Source organism: Miniopterus schreibersii (genome assembly GCF_964146895.1).
Source record: "Miniopterus schreibersii genome assembly, chromosome: 3".
NCBI classification, from domain to species: domain Eukaryota; kingdom Metazoa; phylum Chordata; class Mammalia; order Chiroptera; family Miniopteridae; genus Miniopterus; species Miniopterus schreibersii.
In genome coordinates this window covers 8,594,620-8,617,077 of record NC_138103.1, presented here as the reverse complement: position 1 = coordinate 8,617,077, position 22,458 = coordinate 8,594,620, and the positions used below count along the sequence as shown (strand labels likewise).

At 46.0% G+C, this 22,458-nt stretch overlaps 2 protein-coding genes across 6 annotated transcripts in view; one reads left to right on the top strand and one right to left on the bottom strand.

The window, feature by feature from the left end:
- The window catches only part of GTF3C1 (general transcription factor IIIC subunit 1), a 68,898-nt gene extending 60,098 nt beyond the window's left edge, over positions 1-8,800 (bottom strand). Inside the window, exons 1-3 of the mRNA XM_081131300.1 lie at positions 8,541-8,800; positions 5,429-5,638; positions 474-650 (exon numbers count right to left, since the gene is read on the bottom strand). Of these exons, the coding sequence (XP_080987426.1) occupies positions 474-650; positions 5,429-5,638; positions 8,541-8,761 (608 nt within the window). The 5' untranslated portion in view covers positions 8,762-8,800. The remainder of the gene's footprint in view (positions 1-473; positions 651-5,428; positions 5,639-8,540) is intronic.
- Positions 8,801-9,002: 202 nt separating this feature from the next.
- The window catches only part of KATNIP (katanin interacting protein), a 177,412-nt gene continuing 163,956 nt past the window's right edge, over positions 9,003-22,458 (top strand). For 4 of the 5 annotated variants that reach the window (XM_081133772.1, XM_081133771.1, XM_081133770.1 and 1 more), the window contains exon 1: positions 9,003-9,058. In XM_081133772.1, coding sequence (XP_080989898.1) covers positions 9,052-9,058 — 7 coding nt within the window. In that variant the 5' untranslated portion in view covers positions 9,003-9,051. The remainder of the gene's footprint in view (positions 9,059-22,458) is intronic. The other variant, XM_081133773.1, reaches the window with a different exon arrangement.

The following is a 22,458-nucleotide window of genomic DNA, read 5'->3' as shown; positions in this document are numbered from 1 at the left end:
CTCTCAATGTCTGGTTTGGACAATAAATTATACAGTAACCCCAGGGTCTCTTCAAAAAGAAAGCATCGTGCTCCCAATCACCATGGATAGGGACTGCTGAGATGACAAGGACAAGAGGAACGGGGAGACTAGTCAGCAGGCTCCTGCTTAGACACAGGGCATAATGAACAGTGAGCCCTATCATTAAAGCAGAGAAGCAAGTCCCCTTCCCTCTGTGATTTTCAACCTTTTTCATCTCATGACACATAAATTACTAAAATTCTTTGGTACACCAAAAAAAAATTTTTTTCCCGATCTAACAACAACAAAGGTATAATTTTGATTCATTCCCCTGGATGGCTATTATGTTGGCTGTTCTCGGTTTTCTATTTGAACAATCTAAGGGAAAAGAGGTCAGCGCTCCTGACTGAATAGTCAGGTATTACATGTTTTAAAAGTTCTTGCAGCACACCAGTTGAAAATTGCCGCCTTACTTGAAAGCAGTGCTGTGGAGGTCTCGCTGGAGCTCCCCCTGCCACCGGGACCGGCCTAATCGCTCCAAAATGCAGTAGGAGAAGTCTGGGAGTTTCAGGTCAGGGTCACCCTCCAAGCCTATCAAGGCCCTGTAACGCATGTCCTGGGAGGCAACGATGATCAGTTTCTTCCCCCACCTGCAAATCAGAAACAACACAGGAAGAAACAACTTCTTGATTTTAAGAAAATCGAAACATGAAAAAGCAGAACCTTGGAGAATCATCATTTTCTGCTTTTCCTTAGAGGTTCACAATCCCTGAATCAAGCCGGTTTAGAGCCAATGCCATCATTTCCTTGTTTAAAGCCCTCCCAGCCTTGCAGGCACTCAGATCAAAACCCAACTCCCCACCAGGGCCTGGAATGTTCTATACACCTTCCATGGCTCTGCCCCTGACCCACAGTGACCCTGATGGTCCTGAAACAAGCTGTTCCCCCTTCCCGGCTGCTCTTCCCCAGGGTCTTTAAGTGACTAAAGTGACTGATTCCTTCTCATCCTTCAGGTCACTCTCAGATGTCAACTCCTCAGGCCTTCCCAAAAATGGTAACCAGAGTCCATCCCCCACGTCTGACCACCATCTCTGTGTTCTTCACAGCACCTAGCACTCTTGGAAATGGAGATATGTATATTTAAGACCGCCCTGCCTGTCTCCCCTTCTTCAAATAGAAGCTCCATAAGAGGGGGCACGTTGTTGGTCAACTTGTCCACCAGGACATCCTCAGAGCCTAGAATGATTTGGGTGCACAGAAGGAATATTTGCTAAGTGAATGAACCAGCCTACTAAACTAGACACACAAAGCAAACTTCAAGTCAAAAACACTGAACTGTGTAATCAGTGGACCTGTACGTAGTCTGTTGAAGACCAGACTTTGGACAAATCATTAGTTTCTCCCACTGACTTGGTAAGTGAAAAATGCCTGAAAAAGTGGCCAAGAACACTTCCTAGCAAGGCACTAAGATACCCTGGCTGAGAATACTGATTTCTCTGCTGAGGCCTGACAGGCCCCACTATGTAAGACTGAGGCTCCACCACAGTGCTTTGTCTGCTAACTTAAATGCATGTCTTAGGCAGACTGACCCACTCCACTCATGTACTCCTGGGGTCCAAGCCCTGTGGCAGAGATACGAACAAGGGTGTGCAGGCAAAGAACCCTCCACACACTCACTGCTTGGCACTGAGATATACCCAATCAGAGGAGCTCCCTTTTCTGAATGAATGAGTAACCAAGGGTCCATAGATGAGGGCCCCATGGCTTGAGCCAGCACCTACTAATGATAGCCTATTGTTTACAGAGCCTGACCACAGGGTCTGCCTTCAGTCATATCACTCAGTCTGACTGTTCTGCTTCTTCCCACCCACTGAGATGCCTTTGCTTCTACCACCAACCAGGCAACAAGAAAAAAGAACAGACTGTCTTCATTTTAACTTAACTGCAGATTCCTTCACATTGTTTGTAACCTATAATTAGTCTTCTGCAGAGCTGTGGAAATTTGTATAGTCCATCTTCAAAAAGATGTGGCTGTGAACACGTGAGGGTCTGCATGTCACAAACTCCGGAACTATGCTCTCTCATCTCAAAGTAGGCTCACTAAGTTAAACTGAAGAAGTCAGTTAGAAGAAGGAAGTTGGAAAACTAAGGAACTAATTTTCTGCTTTAAAATGTACTCAGGCTCAGGCTGGGTGGCTCAGTTGGTTGGAGCGTTGTCCCGTACACCACAAAGGTTGCGGGTTTGATTTCTGGTCAGGGTACATACCTAGGTTGCAGGTTGGATCTCGTTGGGTTGCATACAGGAGGCAACAGATCAGTGTTTCTCTCTCACATCGATGTTTCTCTCTTTCTCTCCCTTCCTCTCTTTCTAAAATCAATAAACATATCCTCAGGTGAGGATTAAAAAATTTTTTTTAAAGTACTCAGGTTAGTTTACTACCCTGTATTATCAAATTCCACTGATTCCAATTAGCTGATGAAGTGACTCCTGCTAAGCTCAATTTGCAGACTGTGGTCACCATACAGATAATCAAATACCGACTCAGCACTATGCAAAGTACCAGAGATACCAAGATAAATAAAAACAGTATCCACCTTCAAGGAGCTAAGTCTATTGAAAGAGAAAGAGAAGAAAATGACTCAACAATTGACATGATAGCTGCTCTGACAAAGCAGTTCTGGTGGTCGAGGCTACTAACTGGCATATATGAGGAGCTCCAATTCAAGCCTGTGTGTGTGACTACAGCTTGTGACAGTAATTAGGGAAAACTCTCAAAGGAGGGGATTCCTGAGTTAGCAGTAAGCAGGGTGGGTGAAGGGTAAGGATGCAGATTCTGCAAGGTTCCAGAGGGACGAAGGAGCTTGCTCAGGGAAGCAAGTGGTGTGGTTTGTTTGGAGAGTCTAAGGTGTGGTGCAAGCTAGAAAGCAGAAGGCAGGAAAGCTCGAGAGGTCAGTGAGTCCACATCCTGAGTGGCCTTTCAATGCCATGCTGGGAGTTTAGATTCTGTGAGGTTACAACTTCAAATCCAATAGGCAATCAATCAATCAACATGGTTTTTAGGAGCCAACTTTGTGCCAGGTATATTCTAGATCCTAGAGATACAGCTACAAACAATATGGGCACAGTCTTGTCCTCAAGAGCTTATAGTCTGGTGAGGAAAGAGTGACACAAAAAACTCTTAGGATGTTTCCAAAATGTTGGTACTGAAAAGAGTGACATGATGGAGCCCAGGCAATGGGAAGCACTCTCTGAGGAGATGAGTTGAAGGCTGAAAGAAGGGAAGGAGGTGGTGATGTGAAAATCTGAGGCAAAAGGAACAGCATGTGCCATTGCCCTGAGACAGAAATAAGCCTGGTGTGTTCAGGCTGAAGCATAATCAAAAGTGGGGCAAGTTGAGGGGACTGAGGTCAGACAGCTGGGTGGGCACAAGCTATGTCCTAAAGAGCCCAATGGGCCCTGGTCAGCAGGGCAGGCAGCTGCAGGGCATTAGGGGACTGGGTGGGGCATGGCTCATGGCTCTGGCCTACACTGTCAAATAAAAACTCAGTCCCACTGCAGCTAGACCTTGTGATGTTTCAAGAAAAGCTAGAAATCCTGAATTTTAAATATTAGCATTGAAATCAAACTGAAAACAAACAAAACACCATGCTGGATAAATAAGGTATGTCTGTGGGCAGATTAGGCCAGCTTGAAACCTCTGCCCTGAGTGACCAGGCCACAATATATCACAATGCTATCTTTAAAAAGACAACCCTCCATGTAGTACAGAAAGTTAAAAAGAGGACAGTCTAGTCGGCGTGGCTCAGTGGTTGAGCGTCGACCCATGAACTAGGAGATCATGGTTTGATTCCAGGTCAGGGTACATGTCCGGGTTTTGAGCTTGATCCCCAGCATGGGGCGTGCAGGAGGCAGCTGACTGATGATTCTCTCTGGTCATTGATGTTTCTCTCTTTCTCTCCCTTCCCCTCTCTGAAATCAATAAAAACATATTTAAAAAAAAAAAAAAGAGGAGAGATAGCAAGAAGGGAGACAGTCAGGAGATTACATTAATTTGAGGCCAAAGGGGGTTTGAAGAAAAGTTAGGTAGACTCCACAGGGCTTGGTGGCCCACCGAATGTAGAGTCATGGAGGGAAGGGGCCAAGAGAGAGAGTTCCGTGTTTATATCTTGTATAGTCATGTGCATGGGGATACCCCAGGCCAGAATAAAGAAGCCAAAGAGAAAAGAAAAGGAAGAGAAGGCACGTTTGGGGTACAGGAGAGTGAGTGATGCTCTGTCTTCTGGGCACACTGAGTAGGCAGCAGGATACTGAAACATTACATGTGGTACTCGGGAGGAAGTCTAAGGACTAGTCACTAGGAGCAGCCAACACTGAAGGGGTGCAAGGAAGTTGGGAGTCCATATAAGAGCTGGGGAGGATCAGCGAGAACAGAAAAACAAAACAGAGAAGTAACGGGAAAAAGTCAAAGTCCCTAATGGTGTGGACGGGTAAAGGAGATAAAGGACCTAATAGTGTGCCAGGCTTGTTAATAGGGATCTTAGAGGACAAGATGTGGCGAAGTGACAAAGGCAGAAATGGACCACAGTGGGCAGAGGAGCGGAGGGGAGGTGAAGTGGGAGAAAGAGCGAAATGACTGCAGCTACTTCTTCCAAAAACATGGCTGCAGCCTCAGAGAGAGAGAGGTATAGTTACAGGCAATCCGAGGTAAGGAGAAGGTTCTGTTGGAAGAGGGACAAGCACATTAATGTGCTGAGAAGAGAGCTCTGGCAGACAGGCAGAAACTGAAAATAATGGGGAAAGAGAAGCTATGTGGCAGAGGCAGGAAAGCACAGGAGCACGAGGAATGGGAGCTGGGCGGCGGGGAGGAGAGAAGGGGTGAGAGAAAGGCACCTCGATTGCAGGGCCACAGCTTTTCATTTCCACCAAGGTGAGGGATGGGGAGAGGTGAGAGATGGGGAAAGAAGTGTGGGAAGTCTGCAAGGTGAGGAAGAAAGTGGATGCTATGAGACCTCGTACTGCCCAGTAAAGTGAAAAGGGAGGTGGGGATGGGAGCGGTGGGGGGTGGAGAAAATGACAACTCAGATTAGTCACTCTGGGAATCTGGGGTACTGAATGAAGACTCACAAAAGGACCGCTGGGCAGCACAGGGCCCAGCTTGGACAGAGAATGAAAGGCATCAATCCAAAGGATAGCTGCCTGCTCTGCCCACCTGTGCTAGAACTGTGGACGCAAACGGAAAGGGTGGTAGGCTCCCCTGAGCAAAGTTAGCCCAAACAGGAGCAGAGTGAAGAAGGCAGAGGACTAGCTGAGTGTGGGGCCGATGCCCTTGGATAGACGCTAAGGCTGCAGACCAATCTGGAGTGGACTACACCTCAGACTTCAAAGCAGAAAGAGTCCCATGAGTTTTTGACAGCGTAAGTCAGTTACCTGCCAAAGGCTTCCACCATCGTACAGCGGGGCTGCAAAGACTTGGTTCTGATGTCATTGGTAATGTTCTTCCTCTCCTTAAAGTACCGGCATGAGCCCTGGATGCCATCCTTGTTTTCTAAGATCATATGAATGGGGTAGACATCCTCTAAAGGGTCCGGGTCCCTCTTGGACTCCAAAATTCCAGTTTCCAAATCAATTTCTTCATACCTAAGGAGGAAAGCACAAATACCAAGCCACAGCTAGCTTCAGAAATAATATGTGTCAGCGTGTTCTGAGAACCTCCTGAAGAGATCAGAGAGAAGGAGTGAGATCACTCAGTCTTCCTGCCTTACAAATGCAGGTCATCTTGACAAGCAGTACTCTCTGCCCCAGAAAACAGAGACCTTTCTAGGATCCTCCAAATCCACCCCAGAAGCTGAATGCTGGAAACCAGAATCACCATACTGGCCTGAGTCATGGCCTTTCGGTTTCCCTCCAAATCTGGTGCCTTGTCTCCAAACCACCAGGCTTGGACTTAATGACTCAAGGTTTTCCTTCTATAAAATGCCATCTTTCCATCTCTTTTTAACGATCTCTCTAGTACCTTCATCCATTTTTATGGTTTCAATCATCACCTGCATGTTAACAATTTTTGCCACTGAATCCTTAATACTGCTTCCCCCCTAAATATCAGTCCTGTCTTCAGTCACCTACTACACACTTCAAATTCATTGAAATCAAAACCAAAGTTGTGCCTGCTTCTCCCCACTTCCCATAGCCCCTCCTTGCCCTCCCCGGCACCACATTCTCCCAGTTGCCTCTCATCAACACCAGAGACATCTCTGATTGTGCTGCTTCTTTTATCCAGTCAGCCGAGTTTGTCAAGTTCTCCTTGGAAATCTTGCTCACACCCTGCACCAGTGGGAGCTAAATCCCAAATACACTTTTCAACCCTTTCTTCCTTGCCCTCTGTGACCTCTGCAGTACTTAACTCTCCATTCTCAAGCTGCATCTTCCCCAGCTCCCAGGACACCACTCTGGGCTGCTGCTCTCTCTCCCCCCTCCAACCCCATCTTTCCAGTCTTCTTTTGAAGGTTCCTAGTTGTCCATCCAGCCTTTAAATGTAGGTGCATCTCAGGGCCATGTTTTAAGGCTTCTAGTCCCACTATGCTCTCTCATGGATGATCCTAGCCAACAGCTTTAATTACCAGCCATATGGGAGGACTCCACATGTCTAGCTCAGTCCCTCCCTCTGACCTGCTTTCACTCCCATGAAGCCAGGTGTTTACTAAATAGAATCTTCACTTGCATAACCCAAAGGAACCTCAAACACAATGTGTCTCAGAGTACATGCAGGACCTGTCCCACCTCCCCCCAAGCTCAACCACTGTGCTGCTCTTCTGTGTTCCCTACCACAGTGAAGGGCATCAGTCTTCACCCAGGGGCCCAAACATCAGGAACCGGGGGGTTCCTCATCCTCGATTCCTACTTCTCCTTATACCCCACATTCAATCAGTCATAAAATCCTCTCGATTCTTCTGCCTCATCTCTTCATTCTCAACCCCACCATGGTGAGCCAAACCATAACTGGTTGCTCCTGACTGGAGAACCACAAATCTCTCAACTTTGCTTTGCCCCTAATCTGACCCTCCCTTCAGAGGCTTCCAACTGTCCTTCTGATGAAGGATAAAGTGGAAGAAAAGACCATCGATCACTTCGCCAGTCCAATGTGGTTAAGGACAGAGGATATTCTGTACCCAGACTTCTTGGATTCAAATTCTGAGTTACACTTCTCACTAGCTGATGACCTTGAACAAGTCGCTTAACCTCTTTGGTGCCTCAATTTTCTCTTCAGGAAAATGGGGATAATAATACCTACCTCTTAAATACTCAGAAACCTAAGCATATATGTTCTTTTTTACAGGCAAAAGGAAAGAAACCATTATTTGTACAGTTGATCCTGGAAAATATATGGAGTTTGTATGATGCTGTCTTTTAAAGGTTAAGATTGTTGTAAAAATTAAATAACTTGCTATATGTCAGGATCTTAGAGCAGTCCCAGCTCCCAGTAAACATATATGTATGTGCCAACTACTATTCCTCATTTCCTACCTCCAGTTCTACACTTCAACTAAACTTAACCTCTCTTCCTTCGGGTTTCACACTTGCTGTTCTCTGTTCAGAGTACTCTGCCAACTGGCCAACTAAATCCCAGTCTCGTTTTGGACAGTATTACCTCTGGGAACCTCTCCTCTTCCTCACAATATAGCTTAAGAGCAAAGGCCCTGAAGACAGGTGGCCTGGGTTCCAATCAGCACACTTATAATCTCCATAACTCTGGGCAGATTACTTATCGCTCCATGACTCAGTTTCCTCTTCTGCAAAATGGGGACGATAACAGCACCCACTTGATCGGGTGGCTGTGAGGATGAAGCGAGTTTAATCTCCTAGACTTCCCAGAACGGTATCTTAGAATAATATCAGGCCGATAATACGCGCTCGGTAAATTCTAGCTATTATTATTACTGCTAAGCTTGTCATTATGCAGGCCCCGTTCCTTTGGTCTCCAATCCCCCCCCCCTTTTTTTTTTTTTTTTTAATTTATTGATTTTAGAAAGAGGGAGGGCGGGGACGGAGGGGAGGGAGAGAGAGAGAGAGGAAGCGCCGGCAAGGGACATCGATTTGTTCCACTTATTCACGCATCCATTGTTTGATTCTTGCATGTGCCTGGGCATATGGGCACCGGCGCTCTAATGCAACGGAGCTACCTGGCCAGGGCCTGTCTCCAGTCTTGATCCGAACAGCTTTCTCACTCCAAGCCTACCTTCCACCCTGGAGGAAATACTCTTTGAAGCTTGAATATCCCCCCAGTTCCGCTCACCATCACCTCAAACTTACACACGAACATAATGGGACGTCCCCAGACGGCTCCCAACTCCAGCCGACGCCTGGGCCCTCCCAGGCATGAGGGACCCTCAAATCAGCTTTACACAGCGCCCCCCATTAGCCTCCCGGGTCTCCCGCGGCTCCAATCCTTTCTCCCGCCTTCCTTCCATCAGAGCTTGGTCCCCTCCGGCTCCACCAGAGCCCCGGCTCTGAGCCCGCCCGCCCGCAAGGCCAAGCCGCTGACCGGTCCTGGAGCTGGAGGTCGGGTCGCTCCCGAGGCTCCTCGTAGAAGCTGATGCCCGGGTGCGTGGCAAGGGCCCTCCACAGGAATTCCTGAGTGTAGGGCTCCAAAGGCAGCGGGAAGGGCGGCACCCGCGTCTCCAGACGGCTCCACAGCGCGGGCAGGCACAGGCCATCAAGCCCCTCCAGGGCCACCTCGTCCAACAACGACTCCAGCGCGTCCATTGCTACTTCAGTTAGCAGCGCCCGGGGCGCCTGCGCACTACGCCGACTAGGACCCCCCCCCCCCCCCCCGGGCCTGCGCGCTTGCGCACAACGACAGGCTTCGCGGGAGGCTGGCGGGCCCGGCCATGCCAGGAGTTCCAGAGCGCATGCGTGACGTCACCCCCTTTGAGGGCGGGCTCAGTCAGTGAAACTCCACCGCCATTGGTCCGGAATCCCGCAGTAACCAGGGGAACTGCAAACAGTGCAGAGACCGCTTCCGGTTTGAGCACCCGGAACCACCGCCTCTAGGGATGGACGGTGAGTGTTCGTTGGCTCCTCCGGGAGGTCGGAGAGTTTTTCTCCCATCTCTCCTGAGGCTCCCCCTCCCCCACCAGGGCAGAATCCTAAGCCACAGCCCCCTGGACCACCACTGCCTGACCCTAGGCGGCCTCAGGTCTGAAGGAGAGGAAGCCTTAGTGGTCGGGGATGGGGACCAGAGGCTGGGGGGAGTGGTCAGTGTTCCGCCTCTGAGCTGGGGTCGTGTCGGGGCCGGGGACTCAGTGACGGGGCTGAGGTGGGAAAAGTAGAGGTCTGAGGAGGGTCCTAGGACGCGGATCTGCGGGAGATGGGGTTGGTGTGGCGGTGAGCGTCACTGTAGAGTGCAGTCCTAAGCTACTGGAGAATGGGACTTGGTAAGGGGGGTGGAGGGGGGGAGACTGGGGAATACTCTCTCCTGTGTCTCGATGTTAATCATTGGTACTGTTCGGTGCCACCTCGCGAAGCTTCCTAATGGCCCTTTGAGTTGCGTGTTGTTTATCCCGTTTTACAAATGAGGTTACTGGAGCTGAGAGAAGTGAAATAACTTGCCCCCCAGTCAGCCAGCCAGCAAGCGGCAGAGTGAGCAAGGAACCGAGACACTGCCTCTCGAGCTGAGTTACGGAGGTTGAGGTTCTGAAGGGGCCTCAGAAGCCCTTCCTCCCCGGGGCTGCAGATACAGCTGTCTGCAAGGGCACGTCCTGTGGGCTGGATTGGGCTGTGTCTGAAAATCAGTCCTTCCGAAAGGGAAGCTTCCCTCAGCTGCAACCCATTGCTTTCTTGGGGCATCTCTCATAATACCCCGAGGGCCAGTGGGCCTGAAGGCCAGGTGCAAGCTGTGGGCCATCATTTAGGGGCCCCTGACTAGAGTCTTGGAATTGACGGTTGGAAGCAATCTAAAAATAGGCTACTCTGGTATCTCCTTTGTAGATGGGAAGGCTAATGTCCGGAGAGGCTGGTAGGGTCTCTGCTGGTGAATTTGTTCCTTTGTGATACCTACTTAATGCAGTGTGGGAAAATTTTTTAAATTTTGTTATGTGCTTAAAAGACATCATTGCCCTTTGTACTTCAGAGATACTATAAAAACGTCATTTGCCAGCTTGCCCTGTGGAAAGGTCAACGTAATACTGCTATAGAACGATTCTCAAACTTTTTTGGTCTCAGGATGCCTTTATACCCTTACCTCAAAAGAGCTTTGTTTATGTATATTATATCTATATTTACCATATCAGAAATTAAAGCTGAGAAAGTCTTAAAACATTTATTTATTAATTCACTTAAAAATAACAACCCATTGCTTCTGAATATAGTAATACTTTTAATTAAAAACAGCTATATCCCCCCCCCCCAAATTAGTAGGAATAGTGGAATTATTTTATATTTTCTTAAATTTCTTCAATGCCTGGTTTAATAGAAAATAGCTAGACTCTCGCCCTGGCTGGTGTGGCTCAGTTGGTTGAGCGTTGTCCCGTGCATGGACGAGTTGCCGTTCGATTCCCAGTCAGGGCACATTCCTGGATTTCAGGCTTGATCCCCAGTCGGGTGCATGAGGGAGGCAACTGATCGATGTTGCTCTCTCACATCAATGTTTCTCTCTCTACCTCTCTCAAATCAATAAAAACATATTAAAAAAAGAAAGAAAATAGCTAGACTTTCATTTGGGCTTCAGCAACCAGACTATTATTATGTTGTTACTTTGGCTGATATGTATGAAAAAATAAGGCCTCTCACAGATATACAATTGTAACAGGAAATATTTTAATTGCCTTTCATGGTAACTGTTTGTGCTCTATTACACTAAAATCCATTTGTCTATCTTGTTCTTCCATTGGATATTTTACCCATATTTTATAACTTAGGCATTGGTCATTTGGAAAATGTTACTTCAATGAGTTATGCAATGGCATATTATTACACAATATCAAAAAACACACATTCATTAATATCACCACCGATCTCATTTTTTAACCCTTTGTGGTCGTATTAAATTTGGACATAGGTGTCGTACTGGTCGGAATTAATTTCCATCGAAAGAGCAGTGATACATAACATGCAAGATTATGAAGGATAAACAAGATTTATGAACTGATACATGAATGGAGTTAAGATTCATACGGTTCCTTGCTGTGGTGGCTGAGAGCAGACATACGACCGGAACGGTAAAAAAGCTTTGGTGGCTGAGAGTAGACAAATGACCGCAAAGCGTTAAAAAAAGTTTAAGTGTTGGGAAGCTACTGAACTCAAGGTAGTGGAAATATGTTTTCTATTTGTTTACTCTTGAAAGCTTGAATTTTATCATTAGCAACAGATACTGTCAGTTTCCCTGAAGTGAAAGGCTTACTTTAGTATTGGAAAAAGTATCTGCCAAACCACCCAAGTCTGAATAACCATAGTTTGTCTGTTCTTTCAAGTAGAAATGACATTCTTTTTTTTTTTCCTTTTCATTGAATTTATTGGAGGTGACACTGGTTAACAAAATTATACAGGTTTCATGTGTATGATTCCAAAACACATCTGTACACTGTATTGTGTGTTCACCACCCCAAGTCAAGTCTCCTATTATCATTTATCCCCCCTATACTTTCCTCCACTTCTTCCCACCCCTCCTCTCATTGGTAATCACCACACTATTCTTATACATGAGTTTTCTTTCTTTTTTGCTTAATCACTCCACCCAGCCCTCCAACACCTTCCCTCAACAGCTGTAAGGTTGCTGTCTACGAGTCTGTCTCTGTTTTGCTTGATAATTCATTTTGTTCATTAGATTCCACATCTGAGTGAAATCATATGGTACAGTACTTGCCTTTCTCTGACTGGCTTATTTCACTTAGCCTAATGCTGTCCAGGTCCATCCATGTTGTTGCAAAGGGTAAGATTTCCTTCCTTTTTACGGCCAAGTAGTATTTCATTGTGTAAATGTCCCACAGCTTTTTTATCCACTCATCTACTGATGGACATTTGGGCTATTTCCAGATCTTGGCTATTGTAAATAACACTGCAATAAACATGGGGGTACCTGTATTCTTTCAAATTAGTGTTTTGGGATTTTTTTTGATAAATTCCCAGAAGTGGAGGTAATTTCATACTGTTTTCCACAGTGGCGGCACCAGTCTGCATTCCTACCAACAGTGCATGAGGGTTCCATTTTCCCCACATCCTTGCCAACACTTGTTGATTTATTGATGATAGCCATTCTGACAGGTGTGAGGTGATATCTCATTGTGGTTTTAATTTGTATTTCTCATTGAACATCTTTTCATATGTCTATTGGCCATCTGTATGTCCTCTTTGAAGAAGTGTCTATTCAGGCCCTTTGCCCATTTTTAAATTAGATTGTATGCTTTTTTGGTGTTGAGTTTTATAAGTTCTTTATGAATTTTGGAAATTAACCCCTTATCAAATGTATCATTGGCAAAGATGTTCTCCCATTCAGTGGGTTGTCTTTTAATTTTGTTGATGGGTTTCTTTGCTGTGCAAAAACCTTTCAGTTTGATGTAGTCCCATTTGTTTATTTCTTCATTTGTTTCCCTGTGAGGGTGAGGTGCCGGTCAGGCTTCAGGTAAGGTGGGAATGTGTTGGCTTCCCCCAAGAGCCACACTACTCAATCTGTCCCAGATTTTGCCTTGACCTCAGCAGGGCAGAGCCAGTTGGGTGGTTGGGTCCTCTGGAGCTAGAGCCTGGAAGATGGGTCTGTTGGAAGCCCCAAGGGTGGTTCCAGCTGATCTCCCATGAGAGGGAAGTGCCAATCAAATTCACAGGAAAGTTGAGGGAATGTCCCCTGCCTCAAAGCCGTACAACTCAGTCACTGACACCCTGTGAGTCTTCCCAGACCTCTACACCCTGGTCAAGGCGGCTGACTCCTCAGCAGGGTGTAAGCTCTGCAGGGTGGGGCGAGAGGGAGTCCAGAGGGTAGGTAGGGCTATTGCTTTCCCCCAGGCTGATGCTGCATGGAGGGGAGTGCTACACCCAAGAAACAGGGCATGTGCAGTGTGGGAGAATGACTTAGCATAGCGATTCTGGTCCCTTCAGCTCTCTCTCCAGAGCCACAAACCACAAACTCTCCTCACATGACTCTTGTCTGCTTTGCCTTCCCTCTGCAGGAGCTCAGGGTGAGTGGCTGTGAATGAAATTTTGTACAGTGGCCCTTGAATGGAGTCTGTGTTTCTAGCGGACTCCCATCTTTCCCTGGCGAACAGAAACTCTGCTGCTTTTCACAGCCAGATGTTATGTGGGTGCCTTTTCCTAGCCTCGTGCTCTGGACTGGCAGGCCCAGGATGGGGTTTAGAACCCTGTCACCCCCCCAACCTCACCCCCCGCAGCTGAAATATCCCCCCTACCAGTCTTGATGTGGCTTCTTCTGTAAATCCTTGGTTATAAGACTTCTCTCCAGCTAGTCTTCAGTTGGTTATCCAGGATGATTATTCTATAATTTAGTTGTAATTCCAGTTTAGTGCTGGGAGGAGGTGAGTTTAGTTTCTGCCTACATCACCACCACCTTGGATCTCTCTAAAAATGACATTCTATACAGTGTACAATGTATGGCTAGTGTAGCTGGCAACTCAATCACACAAGTGCTTTTTGGGATTGACCATTGTACTTGGGCTTGTAGCAGAAGTACTTTATGTGCACTCCCATTTCTTCACACAGAATATTTAAAAATGTGTACTCATGGGTTGAGATTTAATATAATTCTTACAGTTTCTTTAGGATAGCCATAGTGAAAATGATTTTTTGGTTTGTTTTATTGTTAGTACGTGGCAGTAAGGAACATAATGACTACTAGTACAGTTTGGCGCCACTGCCTTGTAGCCACTCAGGCTACAGTTTTACCCACTGTTGCTTTTGCATCATCAGTACAAATGATCAGCACAGTGAAAAAGTCTTAGAATTATGATGAAAATAGTTTTGTTACAAACTATAGGTTGGTTACAAAAGGGAAACCTTTGTCGTCTTTAAGAAAGTATTTGCCCTAAGATTAGATTTAACATTCAGGGGATCCCTTTTTCCATTTCAGTTTTTTAAACTTTCACTTATATACCGTTTTATAGGCACATATCTATTGGATAAAGCAATGCATACCTGGATGAATTGTGATTCTAGCCAACTAGAAACGCCAAGCCCAGCCTTAATTAGAAAGGTGTTTACTTCTGAAAAATCACAAAAGCTTAAATGTCTACCAAGTATCCCCAAACTGGATTGTAGCTGAGTTTATTCTTCATGTCCAAATCACCATAGCTTTTCACAGTATTTTTCCTGGCCCCTTGGTTTTGGCTTTATGATGCAGTATAATGTAATGCTGATAGTTTGGGAGGCCGTATAGCCACTTGAATTTGAATCTCAGCTGTGTACCCTCACGTCTCAGAGCCTTAGTTGTCCTGTCAATAAAATGGAGATGATGATGAAGTTTACCTTGTTTTGTTTGATAATCCACTGGTGAATCCCTCATTGTGGATTCAACGAGACTAGGCATGAATACACTGACTGTCCGGTCTAGCGTGTAAGAAGTGCTTCCCCATAGTAGCTAATGCTGTCATTATCCGCAGATGAGCAGACTTCCTCCACGCCACTGACTGGAGAGGGAAGGGGGATCTGATGAAGCCCTCCAGCCAAAAATGATCTTTGTAATTAGCTCGCTCTTTGTTTAAAAGAAAACCCCATGTTTGACATTTTTTACTTTCATGAAGGTAAATTGGCAACGTGTCAGAGTCTTCTGTCTGTGAAAAGGTTCACTTTTATGTTAAAGTCAAATTTCCTTCAGTACTTTTACAATATGAGATGGTCTGGAAAAAACATTTCTGCTCAGTTTTCAAGGAACATAATAATTAGACAAAAGTTCAGCACATCAATATAATTAGAAAGGATTTTAAAGCTGCTCATTTGCTTTGCTCCCCCCCAGAGCAAATATTTAACATTTCCCTGTTTATACTGTTCATTTGCTTAGCAAACTCTCTCAAAGAATTAATAATGCTAAAATGAAATTTAGGCTAGCTTGTCTAAATAATCCCAAAGTACAAAAAGGCTGACGGTTGAATCAGTAAGATTTTGCAGAAAGTATGGTGTCAGCGTGTCTGGCCTCTTCTGTTCTTGTGTGGTGTTTACCTGGACTGCTGGTGATTTGTCCGTTCCTCTTACTACTTAAAGTAAGCCAAGCCAAAAAAATAAAATAAATTAAAATAAAGCAGGCATTCAGCAGGCAAAACAGATGCGGTGTCCACGTGGTCCCTGTGCCTGTTCTCCTTTCCTTCCTTGGCTCCCATGTTTGAATTGGAATCATTTCTTTTCTCTTGATATTTGCCGGCACTCATTCTGCCCTGTCACTTTAGCTTACAGGACTCGGCACATGATGTTTTGCTTAGTTTTCTTTAGGGCATCCACTCAGGGACTCCACAACATGTCAGTACCTTCTGGGCCCCTGAATCCAGAGATTTTAAGATGTGTAAGTGGGAGTTCATTGGACTAGTCTCAAGCTTTCCTGTGAAGTTGATTGTTATACATAGATTAAAAACCTTTTTCCTTCAAAAATAGAGATGTAGCAAATTTGAAAATGAATTCTTTATGCCAGAGGTTATGATTTGGGAGCCTCTGGCTGAAATAGCCCACGGGCATGTTTATTTGGCCTGTAATGCTTTGTTCTTTAATTTTTTTTTTTTAATATGTCTTTATTGATCCTAGAGAGAGGAAAGGAGAGTGTGAGAGAGAGATAGAAACATCAATGATGAGAGAGTTATTGATCGGCTGCCTCCTGCACTCCCTCGACTGGGGATCGAGCCTGCAACCCGGGCATGTGCCCTGACCGGGAATCGAACCTCGATCTTCTGGATCCTAGGTCGATGCTCAACCGCTGAGCCACACCCGGCCGGGCTATTCTTAAAATTTTTGAATTAGTTCTTAACGTTGAAAAATTGGGAGATTTCTTATAAATATCTGATGATGATATTTTCTTTAAAATATCAATAAATACCCTAGCCGGTTTTGCTCAGTGGTTAGAGCATTGGCCTGTGGACCAAAAGGGTTTAGGGTTCGATTCCCAGTCAAGGGCACATACTTCGTTTGCATGTGTGGGAGGCAACCAATTGATGAGTCTCTCTCACGTCGCTGTTTCTCTCTCCCCCTCCTACCTCCCTTCTACTGTCTTTAAAAAATCAATGGAAAAATATCCTCAGGTGAGGATTAAAAAAATATTAAAATATCAGTAAAGTCTGTTAACTCTGATTAGAATTCTGCATGGCTACGGTTCCCTCCCAGCTGGAGCAGAGTGGAGAGGGAGGTCTACTTTCCCAATTCACCACAGCACCTGCCTGACTGGCTTCCCTCATTGCATCTGGTAGCTGTTTGGGGCCCCATATGCATTTTAAGTTACAATCCTGCTCTAGTTTTAACGTGGACAATTTTGAAAATCTCTGTGGACTTCATACTGTGCTATACTTGTCTCGTAGTTATAATTTGGAAAAAAAAAAGGGGGATATATAGTATTCTTTTCCCTTAAGAACTTCATAGTCTGGTGAGAAAGCCAGACCTGAACAGATAACTTGAAGATAACACTCTGGCCCACTGCCTGCTTTTGTAAATAAAGTTTTTTTGGAATGCAGCTACACCCATTTGCCTACAAATGCATATAAACAATCTATGGCTGTTTTCATGCTTCAGTAGTAGAGTTGACTAGTAGAGATCACATGGCCCACAAAGCCAAAAATATTTACTATCTGGCCTTTCACAGGAAAAGTGCCGACCCCTGCCATAGAGGATCCAATTCAGTTCTTGAGATGGCTCAGTCTGATACTCACTGTAATTGTGCCTGCTTTACATCACACAGCTAGTAGGTAGCAGAACCAGGACTCAGCTGAATCAAGTCTACACCGTAGCATTCATCAAAGAGCTGTCTCAGCCCTGGCCCTGCCAGTATGTGGCCAGGTTCTCGCATTTGGAGAGTGAGTCTGCAGGTGAGGCGTGCCCTTCAGGCTGGTAGAAGAATAAACACAGCTTAAAGGGCACAGCTCCCTTAGGATCTGACCTTCGCCGCTCCTTTATTTCCAAGGAGGAAAACGATAAAGGAGCAATAAGGTTGCTTAGGAGGAGCTTGGAGCTGTTTACAGAGCGCTTTATGTAAGAATAAGGAAGTATCAGTTGACTTCAGCACCACAGGGCAACTGCTGATGTCCCAGGACATGCTGGACAGCCTGACCCTGGAAGTCTTAACAGTTGCCCTGTGGACCTGGCACATTTAACTGGAGAATTTTCCTGGGGAAGCTGTTCCCCTCCCTTGCCCTATCCCTTGGTTAGTCGGCTCGTCTCCAGCCTCATCTTTAAATAGTCACCCACCCAATCTCATGCCCAGAGTTTTTATACTTGGCTGAACTGGGTCCATCGCTGTGTTTTCCCATATTTAAAAATAGAGATTTCCCATAAAAACCTTGCCTTTTCAATCTCTGGATAAAAGGATGCATTGGCCCCATGGGCCTGCCTTCTGTCACAGCCTGGTTCTCAGCACTGAACAGTGGCCACCTCGATGGTTGACATGTAATGACAGTTTGGCCTCTTCTGACTGGTGGTGCCAATCATCAAGTGCTCACTTTTTGCATTGAGAACATTGGCCTGAGCCTGCAGGCATCTGAGATTTCAACCCCTGCCCAAGGTACCTTGGAAAGCTGGCATCTCTTTGGCATACCATATTCTTTCCCACCTCCCTGCCTTGCCCGCACTGTGTTCCCTGCCACCTGTGCCCTTCTTTCAAGTCATCTGCACACTGTCGGTCATGGTGACTGGCATTACTTGCAGAATTAATTCTCCCGCATGGCAGGATCCCATAGCTCCTCATGCATTGTGCTGTCGCAGGAATTGGCTCTGTGCCTTTCTTCTTCTTTGAGGGCAGAGACCCTTTCTTGTTCCTTTGTATGCCCAGCATTTGGCCCAAGGACTGGTACAGGGAAATGTCCATGAGTGTTTGCTGGGTTGACATTGTAACCAGGAAGGAGATGAACTGATTAGTGCCTTAGTGAGTTGTTGGCCGGTCTCCATAAAGCAGAGAGAGAAAAGGCACTTGCAGCCAAGCCTCCAGCCCAAGCTTCCAGAGACCTGGCTGGTTCCTCTTCCTCTAGTGGACAAGTGTGGTTCCCTCAGGCACTGTCCTTTGGAGTAGTTCAATCCAGTCCTAATAATGTGCCCGGTCCTAGCTGCCTTTCCTATACCATAGCCTCTGTGTTTATTCTGTCCTCCCTCTCCTCAGCTACATTCCTGTCCCAGCAAAGTCACTCTCAAGTCCTGCCCCATTTTGGAACTTGGTGCTACCATAACTACCTTTAGCTGATGGATTCTTTGGAGACATCCCCTGACTTAACATGTCCTTTGAGGACAGGACAGTTATGGGTGAATGCAGCACCTGGCAGGAAGTTGGAGAGCCACAGCTGTCTGGTCCCCAACTATGGGACCCCTGTAGGCATGACCACACTTTAGTCTAAAGTCTAAATGAACTTGCAGTTTTGTGTGTGTGTTTCCTCTCCAAGGAGTCCCAAACTAATTAGGTACATTTTATGAACCCACCTAAAATCACAAAAGGTTAGAGCTGGAAGGGAATTGACATCTAGTCCAGGATTCCATTTTGGTGTCTGATGTATTTCAGGACCCTGGGGTCCCACGCAGGGGTCACCAGTTTAGAAGGCTGCGGGGGAACAGGAGGGAACATAAATGACTGCAGGATTTATTCATTGTGCAGCTCTGTGCTGATTCTTCCAACACCTAAGTACACCTTGCATACCTGGGAATATTCATTTTCATAAAGAAATCTGTTGTCTACTAATTTCTTCTTTTTTTATTTTTTATTGTTGACAGTATCATAGATGTCTCCCATTTTCTCCCTTTTTGCCCCCCTCCACCCAACGCCCGCCCCACCCCAGGCCTTCCCCATGCTATTGTCTGTGTCCGTGGTTATGCATATATGTCCTTTGGTTAGTCTCTTCCTGTCCCCTCCACCTCCAGGCCCCCCCAGAGAGTTTACTAATTTCTTGAACTGTGCTTTTATCCATCTCTCCATCATCTATGAAATAGAGATAATGACTATGCCCTCCTCCTGGGGTTGTTGTGAGAATTAGCAGCATTAATAGATGCAAAGCCTGCATACAGTAAGTACGTTGCCAGTGTTAGCTCCGTCATGGCAATGCTGGTGGCGGTGGTTCTCACTTTTGATGGAGACATGGGCATATGAGCCGTCACTTTCATCTTTCATCTTCTAGGGAAAGAAAAACTCTCAGATCTGCTCATAAATGGCAACTTGGACTTCACCTCAGTGGCAAGGAGGAAACCTGTGGGATGGGGAGCCGCAGGGCACCATGCCATCTAGGAGGCTATTGTCCTCAGTTCCTGACAACTAATGCCAGGCAGGCATGCAGGCCTTGTATTGCCAGATCTGTCAGTTTTTTTTCAAAAGAATCTAGGACTCAGGATTTTTAAACGTGAAATCTCCCAAGATTTAACTGTTGGCTGAAAAAATATATATTTTAACGTTATTGAGACTAGACTAATGTCTGTGGGTTTGACTCAGCCTTTAGATCTAGTCAGATCACTGTTGTTTATCAGATATGGTGGCCAAGGCTTGGGGAGTGAAGTGCCCCTGATGGGCAGCCCAGGAGTGGGAGAACGGGCCCAGATCCATTGAATCAGATGAACCCCCCCCCCCCGCTAGCCTTCCTCCAAATGAGCCCACTCGGTGAGAAGTTCTGCTGCTTGCTTTCTTTGAAATGGAGATTTCATTTTAAGCCTCTGGATTAGAACCTGGACAGAGAATAACATTCATTTATTCCCTCCCTCCCTCCCTCCCTCCCTCTCTCTGGGTGCTCGCTATCCATCTGAGCCATATTCTGGAAAAGAGTGGAAGGAGCAGAGCTTGTTGAGTCAGACTGAGGAGGTTCGAATTCTGAGGACTCCTTTTACCAGCCATGTGACTTCAGGGGAGTTAGTTACTTCATCTCTCATTGTAAAATGGAGATTAATAGTAGGACCTTCCCACAGGGCTGAGAAGCAAATTTGTTCACCTAAAGACCCTAGAATGGTGCCCAGCACTTAATAGGTCCTCAGTAAGAATTAACTATCATATCACAAGAAAAAAATGCATCTTTTTCCTTAGGATTCCAGGGGAATCTCATGCACCATTTCTCATGTTTTCCAAGGTTTGGCAGATCATTTTTTGGGGTGTGTGCAAATACTCAGAAGACACTGTAATTTGTATACACACACATGCACACATACAGGGTGGAACAAAAGTAGGTTTACAGTTGTTTGTATGAAATAATACAATAATTAATAAATAATAACAAGAATAAAACTTTGTGTTTCCTGTACTCACAACTGTAAACATGCTTTTTTCACACTCTGTATTCTCATAAGTGCAGTGTCCTCACTTGTATTCTCTGGGGGACTGGGCTGGACGGATGGAGCTAGCTTGGGGTGTAGAGTGGGAATGGGTTTGGGGCCTTGTAGGGTGGATACAGAAGCAGACCAAAGAACATTTTGGTCTGGAAGCATGTTGTCATGTAGGCCACTGATTAGATTACAGAGGTGTGGTATTTACTTAATTTCACTATTTCAAAGGAAAAAAAAATCAATATTTTTCTGTGATCTCCAATGGTGTATTAAAATTACTTTGTCATTTTCACTTCCCCATCCCAGAAGGAGCAGGGGAAGGGTCAGGAAAGCACCTGGGAAGAGAATGTGACGTGTTCCCAGCAGTTCCAGAAGTTATCGTGTCTCCTGTCCCTTCCGGCATTGTCCACTCAGAACTTTGGTCATTCACTCACTCACGGATTCCAGAAAGGTCTACTGATGTCTGTTCCATTCCAGACACTGTTCCAGGTGTGGGAAATTCAGTGATTAAAAAGCCAAACAGCAGCCTCCAATTTCACTAAGCTGATATTTAGTGGAGGAGATAGGCCACAAACATATCAACAAGAAACAGATCAGATAAGTGCTATGCTTAAAGTCCCTTTAAAAAAAAATGTTTTTATTGATTTTAGAGAGAGAGGAAGGGGGAGGAGGAGAGAGACAGAAACATTGATAATTGGCTGCCTCCTGCACGCCCCCTACTGGGGATTGAGCCCAGCATGTGCCCTGACCGGGAATTGAACCAGCAACTTCCTCGTGCATGGGACAGTGCTCAGCCAACTGAGCCACACCAGCTGGACCGTACTTAAAGTCCCATTAAGCTGAGATCTGACTGATGAGAGGACCAGAGGATAAGGGCCGAGGCCTCAAGGCAGGAAGGAATCCTGAGTCCAAGGAGCTGAAGGACTGGGGGGCTGCCGGGGTGTGAACGCAAGCAAGGGGAGAGATGAACACGGGCCGGTCAAGCAGACACGCAATATGGGCTTATTTTTAGATGGCTTCCGTGGGAAAAGCCCAGCAGGAGTGGAGGCAAGAGACCTACCAGTGGCTAGTGAAAACGATGGCAGGTTCACAGAGGGATGGCAGAGAGGAGTGGACAGGTTTGGGTGCCAGAGTGAAACAACTTGCTGAGATCCACGAATAGTCAGATGTTTCTGGGTGAGGGAACTACTAAGTGCTAAGTGCCTACTATGCATAGGGCACTATACTAAGTGTTTCACATGTACTATCTTAACCCTGACAATTGACTAATGGAAAGGGGACAGTTAGGATTCCCGAACAGGTAATGAGTGGCTGTACAGTGGCTATAGGCTGACCCTCTAACCACTGTACAGCATTGTCCCCAGGCTCTCATCTATTAGGGCCGGCCAAGAATGTACGGCTAAACATTCTAAACCAAGATAATTCACGCATTGGTGTGCAGGTTATAAATAACCATTTCCAGCTGGCAGCTGTTGTTTAGGTTTGGGAAGGAAAAGAGGATCTTAGCGTGACTTGTTTATCTCAGGTAATTTGGCAGTAAACTGGGCCATGGGAATTTGAGTTACATAGGAAATGCAAAGGAAGAGTGACAGGGATATCATTCCAGGCTTTCTGAAGACAGTAACTTCAAGGCCCAGAACCAGCCTGGAGGCGCACATGGGGACTTGGAAGGAAGAATGTGTCTTACAGCCAACGTGTACCTGGCTTCCAGTCATGCTCTTTGTCTAATAGACTTCTGTTGTCATGATGAGATTTCCTTAAGGAGCCCCTCCGCCCCAATAAAAGGCTCCATGGCATTGAGATAAAGAAATAGTGGGAAGAGCCAGAGATTTTCCAGTCTTACCTCTCAGGTTGGAAACTAGAAGCCTGTTTTGTTGGGGTTGTACAGAGCTTAAATTTTTTTTTAAACTACTTGGCAGCATTTATAAATTAGAAGCTTTGCCCTGGCCAGTGTGGCTCAGTTGGTTGGACATCGACCTGTGTGCACTGAAGGGCTGCCAGTTTGATTCCCGGTTGCGGCACAGGCCTGGGTTTCAGGCTCTATCCCCGGT